At 45.0% G+C, this 23,918-nt stretch overlaps 1 protein-coding gene across 6 annotated transcripts in view; it reads left to right on the forward strand.

Annotated features, from left to right (window-relative positions):
- RANBP10 (RAN binding protein 10) overlaps positions 1–23,918 on the forward strand; it is an 87,476-nt gene that overhangs the window by 53,540 nt on the left and 10,018 nt on the right. For 5 of the 6 annotated variants that reach the window (XR_012996316.1, XM_076349550.1, XM_076349551.1 and 2 more), the window contains 8 exons: positions 2,206–2,228; positions 8,521–8,705; positions 14,324–14,436; positions 17,821–17,929; positions 18,723–18,871; positions 20,700–20,895; positions 22,277–22,401; positions 23,303–23,448. Coding sequence is in view for 5 of the 6 variants with exons in the window: in XM_076349550.1 (XP_076205665.1) it covers positions 2,206–2,228; positions 8,521–8,705; positions 14,324–14,436; positions 17,821–17,929; positions 18,723–18,871; positions 20,700–20,895; positions 22,277–22,401; positions 23,303–23,448 (1,046 nt within the window). In the remaining variant the exon portion in view is untranslated. The remainder of the gene's footprint in view (positions 1–2,205; positions 2,229–8,520; positions 8,706–14,323; positions 14,437–17,820; positions 17,930–18,722; positions 18,872–20,699; positions 20,896–22,276; positions 22,402–23,302; positions 23,449–23,918) is intronic. The other variant, XM_076349555.1, reaches the window with a different exon arrangement.

Genomic DNA, 23,918 nt, shown 5'->3' on the forward strand with positions numbered 1-23,918 from the left:
CTCCAGCTACACTCTTACTAATACAGCCCAGGATGTGGTTGACCTGCTTCACTGCAAGGACCCACTGCTGACTCCTGCTCAACTTGTTGCCCAGGAGGACCCCCTGCATCCTTTTCTGCAGATCTGCTTTCTCTCCATTCAGCCCCAGCCTGTCCTGTTTTCTAGGAATATTACAACCCGGTGGAAGGGCTCTTCAGTTGCTTTTGTTGAGCTTCATGAGGTTTGTGCTGGATCATTTCTCCAGCCTGTTGAGGTCCTTCTGAATAGCACTATGCCCTCCAGCGTGTTGTCCAATTTTGTGTTTGGTAACATCTGTGAACCTGCTGAGAGTGCACGCCGTCCCATCGTCCAGGTCATTAGTAGAGACATTAAACTGTATTGGCCCTACCATCGATCCCTGAGGGACAAGACTTGGACTTTGAGCTGCTGATCACAACCCTTCAATCCTGACAGTCCGGCCAATTTTCCACCCACCTTGTAGTCCGCTCAAAAATTGTATGCTTGCCTGTCTGCTGGATGCAGCTCCCAGCTGTACAGCTGCATGAGTTGTCATGGGAAAGCCAGGTCACCTTTGGCTCTGAGTGATCCTGGGTGGCAGAGGAGGACTCCAGTGGGCTGCAGACTCAAGGAGGTTGGCCTTATTCTGGTGTAAGGGTAGAAACAAGCTTTCATCCGGCTGAGCAAAACAAGCACAAAGTGAAAAACAGGTTTGAGTGAGGAACAGTATTTGGGCAAAGTGCTGGGGTGAGAGAAATGCTTACTGAACATTTTTCTCAGCCAGGTATTCAACATCACCTGTAAACACAGTTTTTGGTTGGGTTGTAGAGAGGGTACTCAACAGACAAGGTCCAAACTGCCATGATGTTAATTAAACTGTATTGGCAATCTGCCAGGACGTTAATTAAACTAAATTATTTAGTAAAATATTCGGGATTTTTTTCCGAGCATTTGATGTTGGATCTGTGCTGTTTCAAATAGTAATTATTTGTTTCCTATGTTGACTCCTAAAATCAGTTTAAATTACCATTTCAGGCTGATCTGGTAACGTTACATTGCAGCTCTTGGTTAAAATAGTCCTAACATTGAAAACAGAGAACGATGTGCTCTTGCTTCTGTGCAGCTGTTTCACTGCCACCCAGAAGGGACTGCTGCGTGGCCGAGAGGTGGGACGTGTGCGAGAACTGGGCATACTGGTGTGGGTACCAGCCTTCCTCTGGCTGGGGACGGAAAGCATTGCTGGGAGCACACGTGGGGCAAGACCGCAGCTTCCAGATTGTCTCCTGAAATGTTAGCTTAAAACGTGAATTAAGCCCAGCCTGATAAGGCAAACAGGGCATGGCAGCATTTTCCCCTGTGCTGTTGGTGAGGGTGACCCAAAACCCGTGGGTTAGAGCTGCTGTCGCTGTCCGATCCATCTCACCGTGCTGCTGCCCGGCTGCCCGGCAGATGCAGGGACACACACCACGGGAGAGGGAGGAGAGGCACCCTCCTTCTGAGTGGTAGCTCACATCTAAATCAGATGCAGAGTAGCTGACTCTAGCTGAGCGTTGTCTCTGGCCACAACTCTGTTAGCGATCCTAGGCAATGGCTGCCTCTGCTTAAGTAGATATCTCTTTTCTCACATGCCAAATGTAAATGAAAAGGGAAACCAGACACTTTTTTCCATCTCTTACATTTGGAACTGTAGCAGTGTAGTTGAGGATGAAGCTGTTCTTTGCACAGTATTTCTCAGGTGCTCCTGGCTGCAGCTTGGTCCTGTCGCAAGGCTGCTCCCCAGCTGTAACGCAAAGCATTGAATGTTCATTCCTGTCTCTCTGGCTGGTAAGGAGAAGTAGTTGTAGCCTAAACCAAAGCAACGTTACAGTAAAACTCTGTTTCTAAAGCCAAAGTGAGTCTTGAAAACCAACTCCTTCATAGTAACAAAGGGAGAAGCAAAGAAAAGAGGAGCTGCTTTTTAGGAAATACAGTTTCTGGGAGAGATGTCTGAAACATTTAGGCTTTTCCCCGAACCTTTCTCCGGATGCAAAACCTTGCAGAGAAGGGGACTGGGGAGGGAAGTTACTTCTAAATATGACAGGTGGTGAAATGCAGGGTCAGAGCTGGGATTTATTGAAATGCAGTAACGTTTTGTAGAATGTTAAAGATGTAGCCAAGCAGGGAAAAAAATCCTTTGTCTTTTTAATTCTAATATTTTTCCCCCCACAGGTATAGCCTTTACAGACCTCCCTGTAAGTACACCTATTTTCAGTATTTTAACTAAGGATGCAAACAGAAGGGAGGGGGAAGAGTGTGGGGGTGTGATTTTTTTTTTTTTCCCTGTTAAAAAATGGTAACACACATTACTGAATGATGTGGATGCTCCTTCTGAAACTTCGTAATCCTGTGGCTGGGTTTGTGGTCTACGCACATGCCTCCTCTCATCCCTCACCACCTCGAAGAATGTGTTGCTCCTTCTCCTGGAATTAAAGCGAGGATTCAAACTTCATTACAGGTCACTGTCTTCCGAATGCAGTTTCGACTGTGGGGAGTGTATGTGCAAAGTCATGGAGTAGCCTCTCATGTCCCATCATCAGAGCACCCAAAAATACCTAATGATATTATTTGCAGCTTCTTCCTGTCTCATCCAAGTCTTGCAGCCGTGGTGGAGTTGTTCCCTTTCCACGGTGTGGCTAGGGAAGGGTATTTCTGAGAATGAAGGTCAGGCTCAGCTGGCTCATTGCACAAGTTGTTGTCAAGCCTCCACCCGTGATGAGTAACCAGCTTGTGGAATTGCTAGAGGAATGTGTTTGGCACCTGTGTGGGATTGATAGTTACTCCTCTGATTCACCAGCCCCGATATTGAGTTACTCTTGAGTGCAGTGACACCAGCTGAGTTACACGAGGCAATAACGTCTAGTCGGGTCTTACAAAAGCACGACTTTCACAGTGCTCCTGGACAAGGAGCAGGTGTTTAGGAAAAGAAGATAAAACCGGGTCAGGCATACACCAATACATCCACTGCATCTGTTTCTCTCATATATAGAACTACTTGTCCCAGAGGTTGCACTCCTGTCTTTGTACTTAATAACCCCAAAAGAATTTCCTCTGAGGAAGTTCTTAGTTTCCATAACTTGTTTAGGCCTTCAAAGTGATCGATTTTCTTGGCTGACTTCCACGTCGTGTGGAAGAAAGCTTGTTTTGCACCTCCTGCCAAAAAATCTATTTTGTTCCTATAATTTTTGTGTTGTGAGAAATAACGACTAGCACTCCCTGTTCACCTTCCCAATGGGATTTATGGCTTTACAGATCTCTTCCATACCCCAGCCAGTGTCTGTGCTGAAGGACGTTCCAGTTATTTAATTTGCCTTTTCACATCAGCTGTCAAGACAGCTCTTTTTTTTGTTCCTAGGCTCTTTGAACTTGGTAGCGTTGCAGTGTATTCTAAACCAGAAACCCTCTTTATGAGGGTTGTTTCACAGTAGTTTATTCACTTGGTCCAAGTACAGTTTATTAAAGTAAAAGAATATTTTACCTGTCCTTTTGGTGTGAGGTCTTGTGACAACCTTGCATCCATGGCAAGAAGACGTTTCTATGATATACCCCTTAGTTTTAGGTGGTCTTTGTTTTCCCTGTGGATATAGATTACATTAGGAGTCACAGTTTTACTATATTCCTTCTAATTTTTTCACCACTTTGTCTTCTCTTTGGCTAGACTGCTCCTCTTTCTGAGATGAGAGCAGTCTTCACAGGGATGGATAGATAGATAGATAGATAGATAGTTAGTTAGTTGCTATTTAGGCTCTTATCAATCAAAAATAGCTATCAAACACACATACTGGTTTTTGTTGTTTACAGCTAAAGTGTTGCTGTAGGGCTTCGCAGCACCGATCTGGCAGGCTGAAATTACCTGTCCTGCTTAGCTTAACTTGCATCCTTTTGATCCAGGAGTGCACAGTGAGCTGATGTATACATTTAATGTGCACTCGTAGGCTGTTCACACCGGTGTTGAGTCTCTGTTACAAATAGGGGACGAACAGCTGGGGAAGATGCATGGGAGCAGAACAGACAGAAGGGCTCTTGCAGCAGTGAGGTCTCGCAGTGCCTCTGAGATTGAATTCAAAACCCTCCTGGGCCCAGGACATCCCCCCATCCTGCTGTTTCTTGATCTCACCAGGTCATCCTTACAGGGTCTCATGCTTGTTTGTGTGTCCCGTGCAGAGATGTTGTTTTAGTGTTAAACTGGAGGAAGATCTGGTCAGGTATTTTTTGGGATCAGCTGTTCACATTCCTTGTGGCAGAGTTTCCAGTGGTTAAATGGTATCTCTGTGCCTTTTACCAGCCAGAGTTTGTGGAGATGTTTTCCGTGGAAATCTCCTTCTGGCCTTTACAGCAGCAACTAATCCATAACACTGTTTTTCTGGGCCAGGAGGGTGAACAGTGGATGCCCTATAGGCCTCCTGCTGTTGAGACTTATCCTCCATGAGATAATTTCTCTTTAAAAAGAGGGCAAGAGAAGCTTGACTGGGTCATTTCACCCCCTAACTGTGGATGTGAGCAAGGACAGGAGACTTCTGCCTCGGTGTGGATTTTGGACGTTCCTCTCCATGTGTTAAGTGGCTCAGCTGCTGTGTTGGCAGCTTCATCCTAAGGATGCCTGCACCTGATTTCTATCATTCCCATCCTCCTTTTCCAATATCATTCCCTTGAATTACTGCCGCCTTCCCTCACCCTTGCAGGCGTCTATGTATTCCATGTCCTTTTCTGGCCCTTTTTGCTCCCTCGGTCCATGTTTTCTTGGTTGTTCTTCCCAAACAGTTGAGGTTACTGCCCTTTCCTGAAGAAGGGGATGCAAAACCCAAGATAGACTTTTGGTTTAAATATAATGACTATTGTCAGAGATTGTAGAAGTCTTGAGGTAGTAGGGAATTTGAAGTTGATATAACATGCAAGTGGTATTTTTCATTTATTATAGCATTGTGATCCAGGCTCGAACACAATATCCATTCATTATAAGGTAAAGAAGAGAAAACATCCATCGTATGAAAGATATAGAATGTAATCTGTGTTCTTCACCTGCTAAAGCTGCAGTCTAAAAATTTAACTGCAAACGGGAATGGAAACAGCAGTCTTCCCTGAGTGACCCTTGAGGTTCTCTGGTTTGAGCAGCATTTTTTGGCTCTGGCTCTGTTCCATATGTAATTACTGAAATCCCCCAGGGAGGGGCTGTAGGTTAAAAGCTTTTTCTTGCATTACAGCCTATGTGATGTTGAAGCTGACTGGTAGCACACATCAGTGAGAAGCTTGGCCAGTAAGCCCCATTCCTTTTACACCTTTCAAGCTTAAATAACTTTTAGGGTTGGCATGTCTGTGAGATTACACAAGGAATTAATTTGACCCTTCAGAGCATTACCAGTCTAGAAATTGTTCCCTTGAAGTGCTTATTGCAAAATTCCTCTTTCAGAGGCAAATGATGAAGACAATAATTTGCAATATTTGCAATATTATGAAGTTGAAATGGATACTTTCAGTTGAAAACCACATTTTATTGTGATAATTCTCACACACAGTGAAGTGTATTTGCTTCAGCTTGTTTCAGTACCCTCTAAAGAGTGTTTGCATCTGTACAAATATACAGTGAGGGAAAAAATCGCATTTGGGCTTAGCACAGGTTGAAGTTAATACAAAAATAACTGCTTGCAAATAGAAGTGAATATCCCACAGAGGGAGTTTTCCCCTTTTTCACCGATTTAAGTTAATGCTTAGGCCTAACTCTCTTATTTACACAAGCCCATATCAGGTTTATCCTGCCTGGTGGTTTGCTGAAACAATAGGAAATGTAAAAAAGCCGAACGTGGAAGAGCCCAGGGTGAGATTGCAGGGGCACAAAGGGACAAGGAGGTTAAAAAACAAGTCGGGATGAACTAGGGGGTTGTGAGCAACTGACCACCAACATCAGAGGCAAGAGGTGGTCCAAAAGTCACAGGGAAGGTGTGCCTGAAGAACTTGGCAGGAGAAGCATCTGCCTGGCCCATGGGCTCTGTGATGATGTCTCCCTACGTCTGGCAGAGTGATGGAGATACGTGTACTTCCCAACAGCTGCTAAAGAGAGAGGACACATCCTACATGTGAAAAATGGAATTTTAACTTAGAGACAAGTTGGGGGGTAGCCAGCTTCCCCTCAAAGATGAACATACCCAAAAGTGGCTGAAAAATATGGGGTTTTTTACTTCTAACTTCCAAGTATTTTGGGGGTCTGATTCCTGGCTTTGGAAGTCCTTGCGTTCATAATACTAAAAAGTTAATAAGTATGGACTGTGGAAAAGATCTGATCCCTCATTAGAGATATTTCCCTGTCGGCTGCATTTGAAAGAAAGGAGAGACTGACTTTAAATATGATGTTTTCCTCTGGTAGCTCCTCCTTCATCATGCTGTATTTTCTTTGCACACCTTCTAACCCAGCGACTTCCTTGGTGTGAGAATAGATGAGGAGGAGGTGTGCTGAGTCACAGTGATGCAATCATCCTGATTTCTGATTTCAATTTCCAGCCTGTATTTATAGATTCTTTTTTTCCATTGTTTTTTGAGATTTGATAACTTCAAAGGTAGAGCAGGTTGGTCAGGACCTTACCCAGTTGAGTTTTGAAAATCTCTGAGGACAGAGACGCTGCATCTCTCTGGGAACCTGTTTCAGTCTTTAATCATCCTTACAAGGAAGAATTTCTTCCTTATGCTCCATCAGAATTTCCCTGGCTGCAACTTGTGCCCATTGCCCTTTCACTGAGCGCCTCTGAGAAGAATCTGTCTCCATCTTTTTTATCACCTCCCTTTTGGGAGTGGAAGACTTGCAGTTAGATTTTTCCTTTTGCCTTCTCTTCTCCAAGCTAATTCCCTCAGCCTCTCCTTGTATGCCATGCGCTCCAGCCCTCTGACCATTTCAACAGAACTCTGCTGGACCCCGTTTGTGAATGTCTTTCTTGTCCCGGGGATGTGGATGTGGAGGAGGTGAACCAAGTAAGTACTGGAGATGTAGCCGCGCCCGTGAAAGCAGAGAGAAGTAATCACTTCCCACAACATGCTGGCTTCATTTTTGCTAATGTGATTAGGACTCGTAACAATCTTAATACCTTTAGTAAAAAGTAAAATCCACAACTACAGTAGGTCTCAAGGGGAGATCAATGACATTGCCAATGTCTCAGGTCTCCACAATAATGAAGAATTAGTTGAATAAATTTTCCAGATAATTGTAGAAAAGCCCATGCCCCTTGCTATAGAGGAGGAGAGAATCATCCTAGTTTTCTTTAGGATGACCGTCTAACCACCAGTAGTAGTTCTTGCTGATTTGACCTGGAGAGAGAGGTCTCCTCCTCCACTGATATAACGTCCGACATGGGATCAGCCATGAGCAAGACACCGCAGCCAGGCACCTTCCAGACTTCAGTTTCACTACGTGCATCCATGTCCCTTGCCCAGTGTCTGATTTCTGGCTGTGGCAGTCTCCAGTGTGTTAAAGCAAAGTGAAAAAACCCAACACCAAACAGTTCATGAGTGGCGTGAGAGAGATTGCTTCCTACACCCCGCAGGCTATCAGCAGATGCTCCGAAGCAGAGGATTAGTGAAGTTTGTGTTGCAAACAGAAAAGTAATTTGTGCTGCAGAAAAGTAACAGGACAGTGAACGGAATGTGCTCTTAAAAAATGTGATCCAGAGTGAGAACCAGGCATCCCTGTACCTCTTCTGATGCCCTTTCTTTTTCCCATATTTAAGTGGGTTCAGGGATTCAATTCGTATCCATAAGCTTATTCTTAAAATAGGCTGAATTCAGAGAACTTCTGGATAGACTTTTACCACCTGTGCTCAGTTAGATCTTAGTCTTTGGGATCTGAATTACTGGCTGAATTTTAGACGTATTTTCACACTGGTAACCTTTTTCTTTTTCCCGTCTTTCAGGGTGGGGGTGGTGTCAGAACTCCCATTTGGATCCATATGCTTGTTCTTAAAATGAAATTCATCTACCAGTAGTGGAATTTCTTGTGTGGATGGCTTGCTGTCTTGGGATCATCAAAGACCTAACCTCAGAGCTCCACTACCATCCATTCCCTTTTCATCAAAGATGTAAAATATTTAGACAGCAGCTTCCAAGGAATAAGAGAGTTCAGTTGAAACAGTGGAGAACACTTAGATCTGCTGATTGAGATGATGCCCTTTTCATTTTTTTTTTTTTATTATTATTTACTGACTGTTGAACTTTGGTAGAAATTGCAGAAAACCAAGCCAGCAAGTGGACACGCCATAGACAGCAGTCGTGGCATCGATCACAGACTGCTGGGGGATTGATCCCATTGTTCTGGTTTTATGCAGTAACTTTTAATAACTGCACAACAAGTCATGGGGTTCCTTGAGGTGTACCTAAAGGGCTGTTGCCCCTTCCTCTTCCATTAATGTTTCAATTTAAAGAGCAGCTCTTTTGTCTTACCAAACCGTGCGACTGGAACCAGAAAGAGAAAGCTGGGTTTAATGTAGGTTTCTTTTTCTTCCTTCCCAGTCAAATCTCTACCCTACAGTGGGTCTCCAGACTCCAGGAGAGATAGTCGATGCCAACTTTGGGCAGCAGCCATTTGTGTTCGACATTGAGGACTACATGAGGGAGTGGCGAGCGAAGATTCAGAGCACCATTAAGCGGTTTCCCATAGGAGACAGACTAGGCGAGTGGCAAGCCATGCTGCAGAAGTAAGTCACTGTTCTGGTGTTCAGCTTCTTTTGTTTTCTTAGGCTTTAAATACTTTTTTAATGCTAATTTATGCTTTCTTATGGCAAAAATTGCCAGTCAGTGCATTTTGCTCAAATTGTTTTACCCCCTGTTTTGTTGTTTAATAGTCTTTCCTGTGTAGATTGCTGCTGTTTCAAATGTAAAAGATATGGGAGAAGTTTTCAGCCAAAGACTGCATGAAAGCTTGTAGGAATGGAAGAACATACACTTTGAGGTGATGCACTGGGGGAAGGGGAGTGGAGAGGACACCATAAAAACTCTAACGTAGGAGAAAAGCCAGGACGTAAGTCAGCTGAATTCAGAAATGAAAGAGCAAGAAATAGCCTAAACCAAAGGCTTCGAAACCCAACCTACCTGAAAACACAATTATAGCACTTTTTAAATTTATGAATATTGAATGTATTTCCCATTGCAAAAAGGATTGAGTGGAACTTGATGAGAACACTTGACAAGAGTTGTCAGAGGTCAGGAGCATCTTCTGCCTGAAGAAAGACAGAGTTGACTAAGGCTCTACAGCTTGGAAAGAGGTAATTGAGGGAGGTGAACTGTAGTTGTCTGTCAGTCACTTATATATACCATGAAGAGTATGGCTAGGAAGTGATTATTCACTGTTTCTCAAAACACAAGAATTAGAGAAAAAGCACCTTCTGGCTTAAAAAAAAATTAATATTATTTTCACTAAGTATATGGTGAAACTGTGGGACTTGCTGCTGCAGAAAGTTATGGTAGTTTAATTGGATTTTAAAAGATGCACATTTAAATATTCACAGTAATTCATGGAGGCCAATTCCATAGTTATATTTTAAAACCCCAAGTTTATGGCTGTTGCTTCTGCTTCCGATTACAAGTAGCTCTGTGTTTCACCTTTTTATATTCTTTCCCTAAACACCTGATACTGGTCACTGTCATCCAGGAGGCTTAGATGCAGCAATGATCGCATCCGTGTGATCGTTCTTGTTTTCTGCTAGTCTTGTATTTAGTTATTTGCAGATAATTCAGGCCAACCAGCAAAGCCTTTGAAAAGCAACTAACAGAAGCTATTGAAAATAATAATAATATCTTTTTTTCAAGAAAATCAAGAGCAGGAGGCCTGCCAGAGAGTTTGTAGGGCCTGTAGAGGATTGCACTATAAAAAGAGACCTTGGGGAAGATAAGACCATATCCAATTGAATTCTTTGCCTGTGTGTCCAGAAATCAGGTAGGTTGTCATGCTGGGATGCTTCTTTGTGAGGGACTTGGCAGAGGCTGTGTCTGGGATTGACGTGTCTGTCAAAGAAGCACTGGAAGAAATAAGTGAGGGGAAGTGGAGAAAGTCTCTGGGATCAGATATTTACCTAGAGTCCTAACAGGACTCAAGGAGAAAACAGGTGAGCTTGTGGCTGTGGAACAAAGTTTCTCTCCAAACTGCCTTGGTTCAAGAGAAGGGGAGGGTGGTGCGTATGGTGCCATGTTTCATGAAGGGTTTCAGAAGAGAGTCAGGCAGAGGTGGGCTCAGAGTACCTCTATGTCTGGCTTGGACAAATCCGTAGAAGCACTACTGAAGGGTAGATGCATTGGGCACATGGAGAAATAGGACATGGGTTTTGCGAAGAGGAGCCAGCAAGCACTTGGATATGGTTCTTGGGCTGCCATCTTTGTCTTGGAAGTCCTTGAGAAGTTCCCTTGCTGCAAACTAAGGGGGGGACTATGCAGCCAGAGGCTCAATGCAGATTATGAATTGTTTAAAAGAGAGACAAGAGAGGGAATGAGTGGGTGAGGGATTGTCATTGTTGGAGGAGGCGGCTGTAGAGTTGTGCATGGAGGTGTGCTGGCAGTGTCTGTGCTGCTGAGGGTGTTCAGAAATGGCTGGGAAGAAGGGACCCTCCAGGAAGGAATGAGATCTTTGGGTTATGATGAATCATCGCACGGAAATGTCAGCTCGTTTTATTGGTAGCAAGTAGAAAAAAAAAAACAATGCTAGGGTTTGTTAGGGGAAAAACAGGACAAAAATAATTTTGTCACTGTGTGAATATGTGGTGCACCCTTAACGTGAATACCGTGTGATGTTTCGTTTCTTTCTCTCTAAAAGTATGTAGTAGAAGTGAGAAAAGCAAGGGAAAAAAAACGAGGCAGGATGTGCAAAGGTATGGGGTGGGTGTAAGGCAAGGAACAAATATACAGACCCACAGCGTTGAAGGATATGATTGTCAGGGGTAAGGCAGAAGTATGAAAAAAAAAATCTTGAATAGCCTGCAGAAGGTCCTGAGGGAACAATTGTTCATTGTTTTCTCTACTGCAAGAATTAAAGGGCATCAAGTGAAGTTAACCAGGTGACACATTTAGAAAAAATAAAGGAGGGTTTTTTTTCACACTCTCTGCCATAAGATACTGTGAAAACTGTATGGATTCAAAAAGTGACTGGAGATGTTGTTAGAAAGAAAAATCTATTGGACCTACGATGTAGACAGATACCACTTCTAGGACAGGAAGTATCTGACAAATTATTGGAAGCTGGAAGGGTTACAGGGAAAAGTAGCATTTCATATGTACCTTTTTCCTTTATTTTTTCCTAGGCATTTGCTTTTGCCAGTTGGGAGGTACTGGCATGTTTGGTCTGACCCAGCATGGATGTGCTCAGAGACTTAAAACTTTGTGAAGTTGTTGACTTCAACATTACTTTTCATTCTGATGTACTGGATTGTTGACTTTATGGGGTCATTTCAGTCTCTGCGACGCATCTTGTCCGGCTGTGGAAAGACAGGATCCGCTTTTGGAAAGCTTGCTTAGCAGTCAAAGAGAATGAAGAGGTTCATTGATATTTAAATGGAAATACTTAGTTCTTAGTGCTCAGAAGGCAACTCATTCAGAAAAAAGTGTATGCCCTGCATCTTTGAACATAAAAGCACCTGCATTGGATGAGAGCACTGGTCTGTCAAGCTCAGTTTTATGAATATGTTAATAGCACAGGTTCCTGCAGCACTACAGTGTTTTTTCCTTTCCCTGGTAAAACTGACCATTTTTTGCCACCCCGTTATTTGACTGAATATTTATCCATGTTGGACCTTGCCTTTTATCACATGGTAACACAGTTTCTTTGAGAGGCTTTGCTGAAAGACTCTGTGAAATATCTTTGGACAACCAAGTGGACTGCAAAAGTATCTCTTTTCTGCCTGCTTCCAGACTCCCTCCAAAACCGTCACCAAATTAGAGAGCCATGACTTCCCTTTACAAAAGCTGTTGATCCTTCTGCAACAGGACCAGTGTATCCCTGTGTTTGTTCCTTGTGTTCTCCAGAATTGTTTCTTCTGATGTGCATGGTGGAGGTGTCAGGGTCACCAATCTGGAGGTCTTCATACCTCCTTTGGACTTCTTTTTAAGAATCAGCATTACGTTTCCCATCTTCCTCCTCTCCGTAGGCAGGCTTAAGTCAGAGCTCGTCTTCACGTTAGTGGTACAGCTGTTTCAGGTTGGAACTCCTTTGGAGCTCTTGGGACAATGTCATCTTGTCCTGCGGCTTTGGTAGGTTTCGTAGTATCTTATTTAATCTCTAATTGTACAGTTAAGCATCACAAGATGCATCACATCATGTATTCATCTGTGTTGCACTCCTGGCTATGCTGTCACCGGAGAGGCTGATCTGACAAGGTTTTCAAGCGCTTGAAACCTTGAAAGGGACTCACGTGGATAACTCATCTTCTTTGTGTGTTGTTGCAGTCTTACAGGATCTCTAATCTTTCTAGCTCTTGCCATCAAGAATCTGACTAGGAGTCATCTGAGGCTTGAGATCAGCTGGTGGTATCGATTATGGGAGGAGGAACGGTGTAGGTACCTATTTCTGATGAAGCAGGAGGAATTTGTATTGTTCGTTTGAGAATCTAAGTGGTACCATGCTGAACAAGGAGAACTTTATGTAATTTGTACAGAGAAGCATGCAGTTGAGTTCTGTTTTGAAGAAGAAAAGCCATAGACAGTACAAGCTTCTACCACCGCCATGGCCGCTCTAGGTGAGAGAAGCACCCCTAGGTGCAGCACAGAGAGCTGCTCTTGTGATTTGAGCACTTCTGCTCTCAACAAGTTTCAACCATAGCTGCCAAGTGGTAAAAACTATTCCTTTGGAGAACCTGGGATTCTGAAAGGTTTTTGTTGTCTGCATGAACATGTCACATAGGTCACAGTGGAGTGCGATAATGTTCCCCCAGAACTTCAGGAGAGGTACCCGTGGATGCAAACATGCTGCTGAATGTTTGAGAGCGTGCGGCACTGCTGTAGTGTAAGGAGCTGAGACACAGAACTGACAAGTCATTGCTGAAAATTAGCCTGACGTAGTGACCAGCATGTAATACTGCTGTGTACCCACGCAGGGACGCTTCCTGTGATGCCATGGGCAGAAGTGGCATAGGGAGGAGCTCAGTTTTTGTGCAGCTTTGTAGAGCATTTAAATCTTCGCAGTGTTGAGCCTCTGACTCTGGCTACTGAATTACACTGAAGCAAGAGTTGGCTTTTCCCCTCCGTTCCTGCCAGCCTGGGTCGCTGTGTTCAGTGTTTCAGCCTGGCTGAGCCAGGGCGACCTGGCTGCTGTGTTTGACACAGAGAGGGATGCACTTCATTACGCCTGTCTGCACCATGCCAAGGGCAAAGGGCATGTCTTGCACCAACAGTGGTCAGAAGCACTTGTTTTTAAAACCAGTTTTAAAAATTACACACCTGCTTACAATGTTACGCCTGAAAATTATTGCTGACTCATAAAATACTTCTTTCTTGTCCTGAAAGTAGCTAAGTTGAACGCGTGTTTTGAGCTGTGACTTGATTGGATCAATACCAGCTTCATCATGAGAAGCCTATTTTGGGATTCATCACTAGAAGCCTTGAAATCCTGTGCTGGCATTTCAGGTTTTGTTAAAAGTCCAGTGAGCATTAACGCTTAACCTGACATATCCTGGGAAGGCACAAGTGCTTTAGAAATGGTCTGTTCAGAAAGGCGTTTTTGTTGTGTGTGTTTTCTGACAGTGATACCACTTCCTTGCCCGCCCCCCAACATTTTTTGGAAATACAACTTAATGTTTGTAAAATCAATGCTGACAGTCTATTCTTTGTAAATCAACAGATAAAAAGTATCTGTGAACGTGTAGAATTCATAAGGAGATTCAACTACAAATACGTAACTGCTGGCAAAATAAGTGACGGAAGAAATTAAGGACCAGAATCTTTTTTTTTGAGATCTACTTGAAAGCCATAAGCCTCTCTGAGGTTCAGATTTTATGTCTATATAGGATGTCACTGGCAGTAACACAGTACTGAGCTCTTACAAATGACCCTTGGACAGCAGTAATTAAATAAATACCGTGTATGCACTGGGAGTCTTAATTTATTTTTTTTTCCATAAGGTGAATTTAGAGCCTCCCTCCTGTTTGCTGAGGACCAGGTGCCTATCTTGTAAATTTACACTGTCTGGACCCAGAAGTAGGACCCTGGTTATGTCCTACGCAAACTGAGTTTGGTCACTGAAATTGCAACTTCTGTTGTGTTGATTTTTTCCTCCAGTGTGATTACCCTGTTTTACCAATGCCTCTTCATCTGTTTGTATTTTCTTATTTTCTAGTATGGTTTCGTCGTATTTGGTTCATCATGGGTACTGTTCAACAGCAACTGCCTTTGCCAGAGTCACAGACACCACAATCCAGGAAGAACAGACCTCAATAAAGAATAGACAAAGTAAGTCTCTCGGGTTGTCATTCCCAAAGTGTGGCGTGCTGGCCACGTGTTATCTTAGAATCATAGAATCATAGAATCATTGAGGTTGGAAAAGACCTCTAAGATCATCGAGTCCAACCGTCAACCCAACACCGCCATGCCCACTAAACCATGTCCCTAAGCGCCTCATCTATACGTCTTTTAAATACTTCCAGGGATGGGGACTCAACCACTTCCCTGGGCAGCCTCTTCCAATGTTTAACCACTCTTTCAGTAAAGACATTTTTCCTCACGTCCAATCTAAACCTCCCCTGGCACAACTTGAGGCCATTTCCTCTCGTCCTGTCGCTTGTTACTTGGGAGAAGAGACCGACCCCCACCTCGCTACAACCTCCTTTCAGGGGGTTGTAGAGAGCGATGAGGTCTCCCCTCAGCCTCCTCTTCTCCAGGCTAAACAACCCCAGTTCCCTCAGCCGCTCCTCAGCAGACTTGTTCTCCAGACCCCTCACCAGCCTTGTTGCCCTTCTCTGGGCACGCTCCAGCACCTCGACGTCCTTCTTGTAGTGAGGGGCCCAAAACTGAACACAGTGTTCGAGGTGCGGCCTCACCAGTGCCGAGTACAGGGGCACGATCACTTCCCTGCTCCTGCTGGCCACACTATTTCTGATGCAGGCCAGGATGCCATTGGCCTTCTTGGCCACCTGGGCACACTGCCGGCTCATGTTCAGAGGCTCATCTTCAGGATGCCGGCTCATCTTCAGGACTGTGCAGAGAAAACGAAGTGCTGTGGAAGTAGAAGAGTTATTCCACGACAGTACAAAGCTGTCCACAGCACACTGCTGACTTGGTGTTGCTGCCTGTGGGTCAGTAGAGCTTGGGGACCACAGCTGGGAGCACTTTTCCCATCGTCACTGTGTCCCCTCCACCCTCTGCCGTCTTTGCCTGAAGAACTGCTCTATTCTTTTCTTTGTCTATCTGCTCTGAGAAATGACCTGCATGCCTGGCAGTGTTGAATATGCTAAGTTGCCTGATCAACTTGGTTAATTTTCCTCAGTCTTGTTGAAAATGAATAGCTGAATCCTGGAAGAGATGAGGTGACCCTCAGCTCTGAGTCCAGCAGTTTCACACATCAGGCTACACGTAATACCCAGGGCAGAAGGTGCTTTCTTGGAGGTACTGCCAAATTGGTGGAGAAAGGAACTGGTTACCTTGGACTTCACCTGAACTGAGGTCACTGTGCGCCAGAGATCCCTTTGGATTTGGGTTCTTCAATGCAGTCTGTGGCAGCAGGGGCAGTTTCATTGGCATGGTCATAGGGACCCAGACACATCAATCTATTTTGACTACAGCTCCCAGAGTTAATGAGTCTTCCAGTCCCTTTGCGCATTTTGTCTTCAGGTAAATTTTTTGCATACTAAGGGTTTTGCAAATTCACAGCCAACGTGTTTAGCTCACACTAGGTGAAGAATTTGTATTCTGTGTCTGTTTCGGTTACTGCTGTTTCCTCCAGAGTGGTTCATCTCTCCGTTGGTAAGGCTCTAAGTGCTTTTGGTTCCTGCGGAATAAGGCTTGCAGCTTTCTCCTGCTGTACTTGTTTTTTTTAGCTTTTCTGTTCACGGGCTCAGACTGCAGAGTCACAGAACATTGGTGTGTTTTCTGCATTCCCCTGGCTGTTGAATACAGGCTGCGTCCCGCTCTGTGCATTTCCCTTCCCTTTGTGAACCGTTTCTCATGTGACTGTTACATATCAGGAGCATCGTGCCCCTTTGTAGCTCGCTCTCCATACATTACGTATGCTTAGCCAGCATTCAGGTTCATTTGGGGACTCTGCTTAGTACCGAAAATAACTTGTAGTTGCTGCCCATTAGTGCTGATGGGCTTTGTGCTTTCCAGGTCATGCATCCTGTAACCCTGACCCCAGCCAGTGTTCCTGCTGGTGTGGTTTTAATTGGTAAAGCCTTACGGGAGGCACACGAGACACTGCAGTCTTGCTTGTCTGAGGACAGGTGACAAGGCAGATGGAGGGAAGGAATATAGAGCTCTAAAGTTGGGGCTTAAATAAAAGGTGTGAGGAAAACACAGATGGGAAAACAAAAAGAGGAGAAAATATAAAAGGCTGTGACATCTGTGAGAGTTGCCAAACAAGGCAAAGAAGAGAGCTGTCAAAAGCAGCGAGACGTGAAAACGGACGTGCCAGTAAGTAGAAGAAACAGAGAGCGAAATGAAGGAGAGTCTGCAACACACGTTGGTGTGAGCGCCACGTCTTTGCTTTTAGCTTTCAGCTACGATAACAAGCAAACACTGAGAAGTGGGAGCCAAGCCAAGTCATTGCAGAGTGTTACTGGGGATTGCTAATGAGGACCGCTGGGCTGGGCTTTCAACTGCTCATGACTTTCGAAATTCACAGCCTGTTGTTATTAGAGCCTCTGCTTGCAAAGCACCTCACAGGCGATTCAAAACATCCTCTCTGTGCTTTGTGAGGACTCCTGGAAAAACAGAGAGGGAAGTGCAATGCATTTTTAGTTTTAAGTACATTTAGTTTTAAGTACACTTAGGGGAAAAAAAAAAGTGAACCTCTGTAGATCAGCAGCTTCTGTGAGTGTTCAGGGATGGGATCTCAAGTTAAGTCTTGCACTTTCGTCTTTTGACCCACTGGAGGAACATATGTGGGACATGAACACCCAGGATGATAGACGGCTTCTGCCTTGTATCTTTGCACCTCCTAGAAGGGTACAACTTGTTGAGCTGTTTCTAGCTTAGTCAATAGCTGATTCTTGGAGCTAGCTTACAGGTGCCACATCCTCACTGCAGGTCAGGTTACTTCTCTGGGAATACACTGAGGTGGGACTTGCAGCAACCCAGTTTTGTTGGTATAATTATTTCTACTTAGAGGTAGGGATGTTGGGGAAACAGTACTGAGCTGTGGTTTAAGCCCACAGACCCTCTAAGAATACTCTGCTTATCTGATGCTCAGCCATGCGTAGGCTTCCAAGCGTGAACCAGCCAGAGGATGTAACATGGGGGTGACCTAGGGGCTTCCCCTTTGAAATTGTCATTTCCCCAGCAACCTCCTTGCTCCCATCCAGCTGTTGTGTCCTGCTTTCTCTTCCATTGCTGCATAACTCTGTGACTGAAGGACTAAAGTCCCAGAGCACCCCACCCCAGCGCACCCACTTCACCTTTCAGATCCTTCTACTCTTGGTGTTTCTGAGCTACTAACAGATTCTCCCTCATTTTCACAGGCTTTTCCTCATCCTAATCCATAATAAACAGAATGTCGTCCCCAGTTCTCCCTAGCCCTTGTGCAAGGTGGTAGTGGGGAGCTGTGTGGCATGTGTGAGAGGACTCTTCTGGCCATTCTTGTTGGCCGGTCCTGTGTGTCAATAGGTATCCTTTTGCTTTCAGGAATACAGAAGCTAGTATTAGCAGGCAGAGTGGGAGAGGCTATAGAAGCCACCCAGCAGCTCTATCCTGGCCTCCTAGAACATAACCCCAACCTGCTCTTCATGTTAAAGTAAGTATGAATAGCTTTATACTCCCTAATGCTGAAATGTGTAGATGAAGGGGAGAAGAAAGAGGCTGTCCAGCCACCCAGTTTGGCTGTGCACCTTGGTCTGAATTCAAACTCTTTGAGATCCCTTTGGGAGCAGGTGGGAGAGGACATAGGTTCAGTCCTTTGCACAGTGCTTGTAGCAATGTAGACGTAGCCCTTTGGTTGCTGCTCAGACCCAGTATGGCTTTGCCTCATGAGGTCAGGCAGAGGTGGGTCTTCCCAGCCTCCTGAGTTGTGTAAGGACAGTTCCCAGTAAAGCTAAATGGGGAATTGTCCTCACTGTCACTGTGGATATTGCATTTTTTAGCCTTCCTTGTCTATTTTCCATTGGCCACCAGTATTTCTATGTTGTTGGAGTAGTGGGGGAACTATGATGTTTGGCAGATTTAGTATCTTCTCCCTGAAAAAAAGCCCCACAGTTCAATTTTGGAGTACCTGCAGAGGTGGTGGAGATGAAAGCATGCTGTAAAGGAAGAGTTTCTTCTTTGCGCAATGGAAATCAACTTGCTTTTTGGGAGTGTCTCAACGTTCATTAGCATCAAAGTTGCAGTTTCTGAACTCCTTCCTCCCATAGCATTATCGGAGCACTTGCAATACAAAGGTACCAGGAGTCTGAAATGTCTTTTTCAAAGCCAAGAAATTTAACTCCTATGCAGTTTCTAGGACTTCTTCACTCAGTAACAAAGGAAACCTCAATGCAGAGCATCCTGGCTGTCACGCACCCTTTTCTCCTTCTTCCCTCCTATGAAATCAGGTGTCGGCAGTTTGTGGAGATGGTGAATGGGACAGACAGTGAAGTACGTTGTTTCAGTGCCCGCAGCCCCAGATCCCAGGACAGTTACCCCGGGTCCCCCAGCTTAAGTCCTAGGCATGGATCAAGCAACTCACACGTTCATAGTACTGGTAAGTGTGTTTTCTGTGTCTCCTGGTGAGAAGAGCAAATGTTAAAGGTCGACTGCTGTCCATTACCTGCTACTTTCTGTACGTTGTTCTAGGAAATGCTCCTTTCCTTTCTGATACCCAGCTGAGAGGACATGCTGTTGTTGTGAGTGTCTCTATACTGTTAGAAAATTGGTTTTGCATTAGTTATTTTCCACAGACAATTGTCTGCAGAGCAGATTTTTTTCAGAATAAAGAAGCTTTTGAAGGTGGCCTTCTAGCGCAGCTGCTAAGTGACTCAGTGTTTCACTGACCGAGCTGTAAGAGGAGGTCTGGAAAACAAAGCCTGTATACTGTACCTTGGAGTCTGCAAAAGAATTGCTTTCCAGTAGGGACCAAGCAGAAGATGCACTGTTCTGGCCAGTTGAGTGAAAGGTTAGGGGGATGCCTTGAATGAGAGCTGCTCTTTCTCCCATGGTCTCTACCTTGCAAGCTCTAAACATGTGAGAAGGGAACAGTTCTGTACCTGCAAAACCCATCTCTGAGGCATCAACTCTTTGCAGTTTGGGAAATGAAGCTTTAGGATTTGAAGTGGAAAGAACAAGATAAACCAGGACACCCAAGCTAGGTAATTCCCTAGGTAATTATTGACTACAGCTTTGAAGATGGAGTGGGCCGGGGAGTATGACCTGCAGAGCCCCTGAAAACAATCTGAGCTGCTTCACTGAGCCTTGAGCTGCTCACAGCCATCTGAGTGTATTTTGTTTCGATATTCCTGCTGCTGCGTGTGGCAAACTGTGGACAGGCAAGCATTTAAGGGAAAGGAAGACAATTACTTGAATGCCTCCAAGCTGTCACTCGCCTTCCCAAGCCAGTGTCTTTGTTTTCCTGTATTGTGTTGCAAGAAACCATGGGTATGTTTCTCTGACTAGATAGTCAGAATGATCCCATCAGTCCATAAAAGCTCTTGGTAATACCTGTTTTCAACCGGGTGATGCCTACATAATAAAAATCTGCAAGGCAAGGCAGCTTTCATATATATTTGTCCCCATACATGGGACACCACCTTCCACACTTCTCTCTGTCAGACGTTAGCGCTTTCAAAATAGTGATAATTTCATCAGTCATGTTTCAAAGGTTAAGCAGAACTGTTGTGCACAGTCTACTGCGTCTTTGTCATTAAAATGCACAAAACGGCCTTTTGTTTGAATCTTTGTGTTGTCATGATAAAAATACAAATAAATTCCCTAGCTATAAATATAATTGTGGGATCAGCTGATGAATTTGAATACATCACCTTCACTTCTGGAGGAACAGCCATGCCAGGTCACATCATCTAGTCAAGATCCTGTGGTCAATATTGGTTGCCTAGGAAGAAGGCGAGCCCATAGTGAGGTTTTTCCAAAACGTTATTTGAGCCCCTAATGATTTGCAGTTGTCTCGGTATTAAATAGCCCCTGCAAGTTTAGCCAGTAATTTCTGAATCCATATAAAACTTCTGGTAATGACCAAAGGTTTGTGTCCTGTGTCAGCAAGTTCCACAGCTTGATAGGCACCTTTTGGGGGGGAGGGGATGAGATTTCAAGCCTGACTCTCCTTTTGGTGATGTGAGCCCATTTTTGGAACTTCCTTAAGCTCAGATGTCGCTGGTGAACAGTGGGGTTCCTTCCATATTCATTTGTGTTTTCTCTAAACCCTACTGAATTTAAGAATGATGAATAATAATTTAAGATCTGCAGTATTATTTTGCTTTCTTCCTTTGGGGTCTGCTTCTCTTGCTAAATTGTTGACTTCACAATAGAGTGATATTGTCAGTCTGGTCTCATTTTTTCCCTTTCTTTTTGACTTTCAGGAGCAGATAGTCCAACCTGTAGCAATGGAGTCATGTCCACAAAAAGCAAACAGAGTCACAGTAAATACCCGACACTGAGTTCATCATCTTCATCTTCCTCCTCCTCCTCCCCCTCATCTGTGAACTACTCTGAGTCCAATTCTACAGATTCTACCAAATCTCAGCAGCACAGTAGTACAAGTAACCAAGAAACCAGGTATTTTTTTTTTTTCCTTTGTTAGATGCCTGAGGAGGGTGAGATGGTGGGAGAGGGCTCAAGTCTGCTTTCTGAGGAGCCAGAAGGGCATCTGTCCTGCTCCTTTGAACAACAGAGTAACGATTCGTATCTACAAGGTCACTGCTATTCCCAGCAGACACAGGCCTGTTCCAGTTCCCCTGCTCTGGCTCAGATTTGGAGGCTCATCTGTAAGGAATATTATGATGCTCTTGTTTCAAGCACCAAGCTGTCCCATTAAGCTGATGCCATCGGAGCCCAACATGATAGTTTGCATATAAGCTCTCCCGTTGCGCTGCCTCAGCCAGTCGATTACTGCTGCGAAGCAGCTTGCCTGCCTTTTAGTGGGTGAGGCAGCAGCTCAAGTGATTACTGGGTTGGTGCATTGCCCTCTTGAGTAATTTTCTTGGGCTACCTCTACCTGTTGCCCAGTTCCTTCCAGACAAGTCTCTGAATTAGCAGTAATTTGCTTCGTGCCTGTGACAGCAAGTCAGACCTTTAGAAAGCCTCCCTCCTCCAGGAAGCCTTAGGCAGTCCAGGAGAGGGGGATAGTTACTGCTGCATTTACTGGAGCGTGGAGCATACTGAGCCATGGTGAGAACTGAGCTTCCTTTGGGCTCGCTTTCCAGGTTGCTGTTGCAGGGCTGTCTGAGGCCCCGCTGGAGCAGCAGATATCCTTGTGATTAGTAGAATCTCTTGCTAATTGCAGCTGGCATTCATCCTCTGCATACTGTGCTGAGCACAGTTTGCAGGACAGTTTGTAGTCTCTATCAAGACCTCTTGAGAGCCATACAGCACATTACTGAGTGAGAAACACTTGTTCAGACTCAATTTACCAGAATCATATGATAATGCTGGATTTATGATTCTTTTTTTTTTAAATGTAGAGCCTCAAGTCCCAGCAAGATTTTCTCATCATTTCAGTTAATCAGCAATCTCATTCAGACTGCTGTCTTGGACGTTTAAGCCTAGAGCCCTTGTGTGTTCTGCATTGCAGTTTTTGCAAGGGTTGATGGCTTGCCACAGCCAAGATTTCCCTCCTGTTTAGTATGCTAGTGTGTTATCTGTTGTCTGACTGCTGTTCGCTGTTCCGGAGATGACTGCTTCCTGAAGGGGAGATGATAAGCACTCTACACCTGCAATTATGACAGGCACTTTTGGAACAGAAACCTGTTTCATAAATTGTCTTCAGAAGCCTGCAACATTTTTTGCTACACTGAATTTGACCATCTGGCTCCCTGTAGTCTAACTGGCACCTTTCCTGGTTTACTGGCTGTTGCTGGGCATCATTTGGTGTCTGAGCTCTTCATTTCTTCCCTTTCTAATTTAGACATCTGACTTTTCTTTCCTCCTTTCACCTCAGTGACAGCGAGATGGAAATGGAGGCTGAGCATTACCCCAATGGAGTCCTGGAAAATTCATCCACCAGGATAATGAATGGCACCTACAAACACGAAGAGATCCTGCAGACGGATGAATCCAGCATGGGTAGGGCCTCAGAGGCAGGAGGGGTAAAGGGAAATGGGAAGAGCTGGTATCGAGAGTTAAAATTGTGATTGGATTGCGGGGAAAAAACATGTACTTTGGGTTTCTTTCCCCACCCCAGTGAATGAAGTTCTCAAGGTGCCTCTTTCACGGGGAGAATCAATCTGTCCTGGAACTAAATCTAGGTCTGGCTTTTCATAGTCTCGCAGCAGTGCTGGTGATGTTGTGGAGCAGGGAAAGCAATAGGAGTCAAAGGTTTGTTGAGTGCTGGTCGTGAACTCCAGCTCAGAGCAGTCCTGGCACTTCTTCCAGCTGAGGAACTGAACCGAGCTGTGAAAGGCTGTCTGATGCCCAGCCGCAAAGCGTCCTCAGCACAGTGTGGTCAGCTACAACTGTCTTGTTTGTGGGTGCTTTAGCCAGGAGGGAGAGGAAGAATTAGCTACGCTACCTCTGAAGCTGGGGATTCTTCCAGTTATAATGGGTCTTGTGGCCACCTAATACTGAGAAGTTGGTGGTGTTGGCATCTCTGACTGAAAGTTTTACGAGTCTAGGATTTGTTAGACCAGGGGTTTCCGTGTTGTGTACGCTGTACCACAAACGTGAAAGGGTAACACAGCTGGAGTTGCAAGCTCCCATGATTTTATCAGAATACTTGATTTGTAGGTAGTCCTCAGGCATTAAACAAACTGAGCTCAAGTTTGCCCTGTACCTAACAGGTGCTATGAAAAAACCACTACTGGCTGTTGTAGTGCAGCGATCAGAAAAAGCTTCCACTGGGATAAACTTAGAGCAGGGAGTAGCTCCCTGCTGCAGAAGGGGAAGGAGTTTATGGGTAGCATGACACAGAGTGGGCAATGGTGCGGAATGAGAGACGATTGTTACTTCTCCACTGCCTTTCCTCTAGAAGACAGCTGTCCCCAGAGGCAGCTCTGTGGAGGGAACCATGCTGCCACGGAGCGAATGATCCAGTTTGGACGGGAGCTGCAGATGCTGAGTGAGCAGCTTTGCAGAGAATATGGGAAGAACACAATGCACAAAAAGATGCTTCAGGTAAGCCTGGGCCTTGTGCTGCATCGCAGCAGTTCTCTGGGCCAGGACTGGGGATGTGGGTTCTCTTGCAGAGCTCTGGGTGGCCCCCACTTCTGCACCTGGTGAGGAAGAGGGGGCCTGCATGGGGATCGGAGGTCAAAACTCAGTGAACGTAGAGCATCTAGATCCAGTTCTCGGCACAGGAGAGACACATACGGCTCCTGCCTGCCTTCGCTCTTCTTCTCTCCAGGTGACACCCTACCTGCCTTCCTGTGCTGGCTCCCCTGCCAGGTGGAGGGGGCACCCTCTTTAATCCACTATCTTGATGGCCCAGTGTGGTCCCTTGCTGCCAAGAAGAAAAGGGCCATTTCTTTTCAGGAGGTAGGCACCTGTCACCTTGGCGATGGCAGGAGGTGCCCCGGCTGACGGACTTGGCGGTTTTCCTGTGTGTTTGCAGCCATGCATGACCTTACTGTGCCTTTCTGTTCTCT

Source organism: Aptenodytes patagonicus, chromosome 11, assembly GCF_965638725.1.
Source record: "Aptenodytes patagonicus chromosome 11, bAptPat1.pri.cur, whole genome shotgun sequence".
Classification (NCBI taxonomy): Eukaryota; Metazoa; Chordata; class Aves; order Sphenisciformes; family Spheniscidae; genus Aptenodytes; species Aptenodytes patagonicus.